The sequence below is a fragment of the Megascapheus bottae genome, chromosome 15 (genome assembly GCF_031878675.1).
Source record: "Megascapheus bottae isolate mThoBot1 chromosome 15, mThoBot2.hap1, whole genome shotgun sequence".
NCBI lineage: Eukaryota > Metazoa > Chordata > Mammalia > Rodentia > Geomyidae > Megascapheus > Megascapheus bottae.
Window position 1 is genome coordinate 22,787,881 of NC_143523.1, and position 8,351 is coordinate 22,796,231.

General features: G+C 44.9%; 1 protein-coding gene across 1 annotated transcript in view; it reads right to left on the reverse strand.

The window, feature by feature from the left end:
- The window catches only part of LOC150053951 (acyl-CoA desaturase 3-like), a 28,077-nt gene extending 27,550 nt beyond the window's left edge, over positions 1 to 527 (reverse strand). Inside the window, exon 1 of the mRNA XM_090346076.1 lies at positions 486 to 527. Within this exon, the coding sequence (XP_090202202.1) occupies positions 486 to 512 (27 nt within the window). The 5' untranslated portion in view covers positions 513 to 527. The remainder of the gene's footprint in view (positions 1 to 485) is intronic.
- Between the last annotated feature and the right edge of the window lie 7,824 nt (positions 528 to 8,351).

Below are 8,351 nucleotides of genomic sequence, written 5' to 3' on the forward strand. Positions count from 1 at the left end.
GAGCAGATTAAGCATGTTTTTTTTTGTTTGTTTGCCAGTCCTGGGCTTGAGCTCAGGGCCTGAGCACTGTCCTTGGACTTTCTCAAGGCCAGAGCTCTACCATTTGTGTCAGCACCATTTCCGGCTTTTTTCTATGTATGTGGTACCGAGGAATCGAACCCGGGTGTTCATGCATGCTAGGCAAGCACTCTACCACTAGGCCAAACTCCCAGCCCCCAGATTAAGCATTTTTATAAAAACAATAACAGAATTTGGCAGCTAAGCTTGACAGGTTATTATACTACTAATTATGCCAATAACAAACAAATATGCACACATACATTCCCAAATTACAGTTTCAATTCCCAAATTGTGAAGAGCAATTCAACATTTCAAAAAAAATAGCCAAATCTTCCAAGACTCAACTCTCATACCCACTGACTACCTTGCTACAAACCCAGATGGAGTGGCAAACATAGCTGCAGAGCCATTTCTTAGACGCTTACCTTCTCTGGCAGCAAGGACACAGGCATTTTAGTTTCAGATACTGAGAAGACGTTCTCAGGACTGAGGCTGCTGGATGGAGTATGGTACTGCCAGGACAGAAGGTGGTTTCTTCTCCAGAGCCTGCTGCAGCTAGGTGCTGTGCTCAGAGCCCTTCACTCTGCACTATAGGTCAGGTCTTTGTGTATGTATCTCTGACCAGGGCATTTGAAGGCCACGGTTGCTGTGGAGTGTGAGATTTCCCACACCCCTTTTTTCCACTGCCAACAAGGGCAAGATGAGTAGAGCTGGCTGGTCCAATTATCCCCAAGCAGGAGAGATAAGAAGGGGGATAAGAGAAGCTGAGACAGGAAGAGATTTTTAGGCAAGGCCTAAGGATGTTGCAAACATCTGTCCTACCTCTGTTCTTGCCCCAGAGAAAATTCACTGCTGGCATATAGTTGGCCCAAGAAAATTGTGTGTCATCTCTACCTACCACTGCCACTAGCTCGCTGTGATCTCTTGTTCTGTCTAATACCACCACTGTGCTCTTTCTCCCACACTTTTCTTCTAGGCTTCATTCCCACAGGCTGCTTGTGTTCTCCTTGGCACTCTGGCCTCAGAGGATACTATGGAGATTTCTTTCTAGAACAGAGAGAAGACCTAGTGCCCCAGTGAGGACTGGATCCAAGCCTAGAGATTCCCTGGGAACACAGTGAAGGTCGGGCAGTGGGACAATTACACAGGAAGAAGGAGGAAGCCGAGGTAGCATCCCCCATTCACAGTTCCATGGTGTTCTTCCCTGAGAGACAGAGCTGGATATCTTTGACTGAGTGGCCCTTGTTAGAGAAAGGGCTAATGCAGTTGCCCTGGCCAGTACTCTTGGTTTCCCACATGTATCTGTCCATATTATGCACAGACTGCCCTTGACCTCCCCTTTACTCTGGCCCTGACCAACCCTTCCCTCCTAGGTATCCTGAATCCAACACAGAGAGAGAATAAAAGGGAGAGAAACACATTCATTTGGGTAGAAAATACTTTTGAAAAATTTACAGCATGATCACATATTTTATGCATTAAAATGAGGGGGCTTTTTGGAACTGGAGATTGAACTCAGGATATTGTACTCGCTAGGCAAGCGCTTTGCCACTGTGCTACACCCCTGTCCCACATTACTATTATTATTATTATTATTTTTGTGGGTCATGGGACTTGGACTCTAGGCCCATGACCCACAAAAGAAAAGATGATGATCAGATTTGGGTGTTACCAAATGTTTCAAAGGATTAGGATTATGACATTGAATTAAAGAGGTTTCAATAGGGTTATGTTAAATGCAAATTAAAGTAAAAAGGAGATGGTAGTAGAGAGTGTCTTTGGAGAAGGAATTAAAAATGGCTTCTTTTGCATAAAAAGAATTGGGAAGTAAGAATTGTCCTAAATATTTGTTTCAAAGTGGAGGAAAGAGAATTAAGACTAACAAAGTTCACTGAAGTATTTGTTTTGGTCAAGGTCTTTTAAATAAATACTTCTTAACTTGAATGCTATTTTTTGCTGTCTAATGTGTTTCCCAAATATGCAGACAGCCTTGGACACAGAGCTGACAATGGTTTCAATCTTAATTACTATCCTAAAATGTTATATTCAGTTCAAGAGTTGGGGGCTGGGAGTTTGGCCTAGTGGTAGAGTACTTGCCTAGCATGCAGGAAGACCTAGATCCAATTCCTTGGTACCACGTACACAAAAGTGGAGCTGTGGCTCAAGTGGTAGTTCTAGTCTTGAACAAAAGAAGCTCAGTGGTAGTGCCTAGGCCCTGACTTGAAGCCCCAGGACTGGAAAACAAAAACAAAACCTCAAAAGTATACAGTTTTGCCATTACAGTATTTAGTAGTATTTAGCAATATTTAGTCAGACCCCAGAGGGAAAAATAACTCTTGCAGTATTTATTGTTGACAAATTCCTGCTTAACTATATTTCTTTTTTATTTTTTATTGTAATTAGTAAAAGGGTTACATGATATTTGCCAGATAGAAGGTGTATTAATTCACATACATTGATACCCTTTCACATGTCTTGGTACCCATTACCCTCCCCCCCACGCTTAACTATATTTCTATTTGATCTCTTTGTTGCTTTAATTGGAAGTAAAAGGGGCAAAGATTCATTTGATCTGAGGATCGAAGTTTGAAGCCAGTCTAGGTAGAAAAGTTCCTTTGAGACTTTTATCTCCAAGTAACCACTCAAAAGCCAGAAATGGAGCTGTGGCTCAAGTGGTCGAGCACTAGCCTTCAGCAAAAGAGCTTAGGACAGTGCCCAGGCTATTGAGCAGAAATGTCAACTGGGGGAAGCCATCCCAACAACGAGCACCTGAGTCAGAGCCAGTATCAGCAAAAAGGGACCATACTGAGGTATGATGTCACGTCCTAAATGGAGCCACTCGGTGCCTGCCCTTTCGAAATTGACCAGAGCTGGGAGGGAGATCAAGAGAAGTAGTTAATGAGCATGCCTAATGTTCATACCTGCCTTCTACCTGAACAGGAACTTAAAGGGAGCCTTAGACGCAGGACAATTTATCTTGGTACTTTCCTGGGTGCCATCTATTTCTATAATCCAGACACCCACCAGTTCCTCCCACTGGGGCTGTAACTATCAAAAGCCTAGAATGTTAGGTATGCCCAGGTGAACAGCCCCCTCCCCACTTTCTCTTCATCTGCCAGAAACTAGTACTCACGTGTTAATCACCTGACTGTGTATGAGCAAAGGATCCCAGATTCTGAGGTCACTTCCTCATCCGTCGAGGTCATTCCCTGAACCACCCTGGTCACCCCTCCCTTGGACAGTGAGAGGTTCCCCAGACACTGAAATTGCTTCTGTATCACTGTGGTCCTGCCTCTCACCTTTCCCTATATAATCTGGTTCAACAAAATCCCCCTCTTCTTTTCCACTTTTTTCCTTCACTTCTCTTTCTGCATGCAGCAGGCATGCAGGCAGCAGTTTGCTCTGCCCAAATAAATTCTTTTTTTTTTTTGCCTGAAAAAAAAGGAAAAAAAAGAAGAATGGAGAGAGAAAACAAAAACAGAGAGAGATATCAGAGTCAGTAAGATCAGGATTGTGTATAGGCACAGGTATGTGGGCTACAGGAGAGACCTCGACTGTGGCTATGACCACCTTTCTTAAAGATATGGTGTCAGTCCTGCAGATCAGAGAGTGAATGTGATTGTGACACTTCATGTCACAGGGAAGAGTGCATTAGGCAAGATGTATGATAGGTGTCATAGACCAGGAAACTGAGACATGGAGCCAAAAGGCTGTAGCAGGTCTGGACCTTCTGCGGTGCCTTGACTCTATAAGGGTGGCTCTTTCTAGATTACAGTCTCTCCGAGCCCCTTCTCCAGAAGCATACCTGAATTTACACAGAAAGGACAGACACAGAGAAGGCTAGGCTGACACCACCCCTGAGCTTCCACGACAAAATAATTAATAGAAAGGAAGTCCTTGCTCTGACTCTTCTAGGACAATGTGGAAGATGACAGGGATTTGCCCCATCTCCACCTTTGGGATAGAGCAAGTCCCATTGGCCAAGGGTACACAGAGGAGCTACTAGCTGTCCCCCAGAATCCTGAACCAGTGACTTCCCCTTCCTGGGGTACAAGATGCAGATCTAACCCATTCCTTCTCCATCTGGCCAGTCTTTCTTCTTTCTTCCTCCTCTCCTTAGCTTCCTCCCCTTAATCTACCTTGTTGTGTCCTTCAGCTTTCCCCTTGTCCTACTCTTATCACAGGTACACTAATATCACTCTTGCTTTGCTGTCCTAACTGACCATAGCATGATTACAAGATCCTAGGGAAGCTGGCCATGGCCTAAGAGCATTTCCCAGCCAGGAGTCTGAGTCTCCCATCCAGTCCCTCTGTGCCAACATGCCCACCATGGACTTGAGTTGGCTAAGCCTCCTGTGTGCCAGGTGGAAAGCCAATGCTTTCTCAGTGTGGAGGGAATGCAGAATGTTCTGCTGTCACCCTGGGTAATTCAACAGGTTTCTGAGAAATGGAACAAAGCACAATAGCCAGTATCTGATGGGCACAAAGTATAAACATGCAACATATAGGGTAGGAGTTTAGGGAAGGGAGAGGAGCTCTCAATAGAGGAGCCCTTAGGATTGGTCAGAACAAAAGAACAGGCCTGAGACAAAGTGATATGGCAGTATCTGTGTACACTGTGCTAGGAGCTCTGACAACTTCACAATATTTACTCATAGATAGCTGACTTGTGTATCTTCCATGTATACAATAAGTACTTTTTCCAGCCATAGAACAGACATGCTAATAAAAAATCTGGGCCCTGACTGGGTGCAGTGGCTCATGCCTGTAGAGGCTGTGATCTAAGGATCAAGGTTCAAAGCCAGCCTGAGTACTAAAATCCATGAGAGTCATATCTCCAATTAACCACCAGAAAACCAGAAGTGGTGTTATGACTCAAGGTATGGAGCAGTAGCCTTGTGCTGAAGAGGTCAGGGATAACGCCCAGGTCTAGAGTTTGAGTCCCTGGGCCCTGTTTCTCCTGGTCCCACCTCTACCCACTGTGTCTATAGACACTATGGAAACTGGTCTTAACCCTGGGGAAGGGAATGTCTGAAAGATCCCCTAGGCCAGTTAGAGGCATTTTCCTTTCACTCTACTGTCCAACTCTACGTTCCTGCCCATCTCTCCCTGTTCAAGGAAAAGGGAAAAGGGAAATATCCCAAACTGATTCTCAGTTTTGCTTGTCAGACAAGGTAAAAGTAAGTGTAATCTTGGTGATTTTCCAGGCTTTTTTTCAGCTGTTCCCCCCACCAGAGGGATCTGTGGATTCTCTTTTTTACTCCTTACTTTCCACCGGACCTGGCTATGCAATGTCATCTGGCCCAGAGTTGCTCTTCTGGAATGCTTGTTTTTTCCATGGCCTTCTGTCATGTGGCAGTCCAAAGAGACAACTGCATTCATCCCTGAGGACCTGCCAGGAAGAGAAGAGCCATATCCAGGGCCCCATATTCAGTTCTCCCTCCTCAGTTCTTCCCCTCTCAAGGATTTTACAAAGCATCAATGGGAGCTTGTGTAATCCTTAGGACATGATAGGCACCAGTATTCCTGTCCACTAACTTTATCTTCAAAGTATCTGTGTATCACAGCAGGAGTCAGCATGTTCCCAATGTTCAAGAGATGGCAACTTGTCCTTCTGAGCAACTTGGCAACGTTGTGGCTGATGTGCCAACTAGCTTGCACTTAGCCTGAACCACAATGTCACTGGTGAGTCTGATGTCAGGGAAGGATTACTTGAGAACAGAGCATCCAGGAAAGGAATCAAGCCTGACACTCACCGCTTAACTGTCTGCCAGAGCCTCTGGGTTGAGGATGAAGTCAACATGTAAGAAGTCAACTTCATTTTCCCCTTCATGTTGTCAAACTATGAGCAAGAAGGCATCAAAGGCACAGGTGTGAAAGAGCTGAGACAGGCATGGCAAGTCAATGTATCTAGCTTCTTTCGGGTCCAGAATCCCATTCAGTGAAAGGGACGAACCTTTGCCCCAGTGCCTGGAGAGGGATTGGGAGAAAGAAGTGACATCAACATAGAAAGTAAAGGGGCAAGGAGAGCCAACAAACCAGATCAACTCCAATGGAAGCTAAAGTGGGACACCATGGTGACTAGAGCAGAGACATGAGGCATGGCCTAATGGCACTTGTGCTGGCAGGGCCTAAATTGGGTCAGGGTCAGTAGTTAGGGAGTTCAAGGCACAGGACTGGCAGGTCCAGTAACCTATTGTCTCAGTCACCTCCGCTACTCCTAGGAACTCAGACACAGTCATAGCAACTGGGAATGAGACTTCACCTTCCACCACCACGAAGACGAAGTGGTACCAGTTTAACCAAGTTCCCTCTCATCCCCCATGTGGCCAAGATGGCACCTCAATATCCTTATTTCATTTGAAGGAGGAAAGCAGGTGACCAGAAATGTGCCCCCTAAAGGAATGGGACAAATTGATCAAATAGGCTGGCAGACATTCCAGTGAGGGGTGTTTTGGGTTCCGATAGACCACAGGAATGTCATGTAGTTTTTGTTGTTGTTGTTTGTTTATTTGTTTGTTTTTTGTTTTTTGTTTTTTTGCCAGTCCTGGGCTTGGACTCTGGGCCTGAGCACTGTCCCTGGGTTTTCTCAAAGCTAGAGCTCAGAGCTCTACCACTGGAGCCACAGTAACACTTCTGGCTTTTTTCTATGCATGTGGTACTGAGGAATTGAACCCGGGTCATCATGTAGGCAAGCCCTCTACCTCTAGGCCAAACTCCTGGCCAATTGGTTTTTGTTTTTTATTTTGTTTTGTGTGTTAGTTTGTGCTAGGCTTGAATTTAGGGCCTGGATATTGTCCTTTAGCTTTTTTCACTCGAGAATAAATGCTTTGCCACTTGAGCCACAGCTCTGCTTCCAGTGTTTTTTTTTTTTTTTCTTTCTTTCTTTTTTTTCCCCAGTAGTAAGGGGGATTAATTGGTAATAAGAATCTCATGGATTTTCCTGCTTTGGCCGGCTTGGAACCTTGATCCTCAGATCTTAGCCTCCTAAGTAGATAGGATTTCAGATGTAAGCACAGAGCAGAGGAAAGCCACAGGTTGGGGTCTGGGTAGAGGACCATGAATGAAGCTTTGTGGTTAGATCTTAAGCTTTCAAAATGGGGAGACTTGACACATGAAGAATCATAAAGCCTTGCTGTTGGCAGGATTTCTCAAGAATTATAAATTAGGTGGGTACGAGTGGCTCACTATTACAATCCTGGCTACTCAGGATCTGAAAGTCATGGTTCAAAGCTAACCTGGTCAGAAAAGACTGTGAGATTCTTATCTCTTCAAAATTACCAAAAACACCAGAAATGGAGCTGTGGTTTAAGTGGTAGAGTGCTTGCCTTGGGAAAAAGAAACTCAAGGACAACACTCAGGCCTTCTTCAGTTTAAGCCCCAGGACTGGCTCTAAAAAGAAAAAAAGAAAAAGAAAAAGGATTTCAAATTACCCAAAGGGAATAAGAAATCATCTTGAGTTTCTCTGCCTGCTTCTCAAAGCCATACTGTTGGTTTCCTGTTCTTAATCTTTGCTTTTATTCATTTGCATTTTAAAAATTTACATACATATTTTTGGTAGTAGTAAGGTTTGAACTCAGGGCCTGAGCACTTGGGCTTTCTCAAGGCTAGAGCTCTACCACTTGAGCCACAGTACCATTTGTGGTTTTTTTCCTATGTATGTGGTACCAAGGAATTGAACCCAGGTCTTTGTGCTTGCTAGGCCAGCACTTTACCACTAGGCCAAACTCCTGACCCCCCAAACAAGGTTTTAATAGAGAGTCTGGGAGCAAAGCAAGTAGACCAATTCTGATATTTCTCCTGTTTCCATTTTTTTTTTCCCCTCAGGCTCATAATTCCAAGCCCAGGGTAAACAGAGTCCTGGGAAAAGATGGCCAGTTCAGCTGGGTCCAAATATCCATTCTCATTAAGGAGTTTCAGGTGGCATGGTTCCTGTCCTAGTCTCTGTTGTCCAACTTCCACATCAGGCCATACAGAGCATTTTTTCTAAGCTGAGCCTCATACTTGAGGAACATGTATTTTTTTTGGGGGGGTGGGGGGGGTCAGTTGTGGGGCTTGAACTTTGGGCCTGGTTGCTATGGCTGAGCTCTTCAAGGCTACCGCCCTACCTCTGAGCCTGGGCATTGTCTCTCTTCAGCTCAAGGCCACTGCCCTACCACTGGAGCCACAGCACCACTTCCCAGTCTCTAGTGGTTAATTGGAGTTAAGAGTCCTAGGTATGTTAGTGCTGGAGCTGGCTTTGAACCACGATCCTCAAATCTCTGCCTCCTGAGTAGCTAGGATTACAGGAT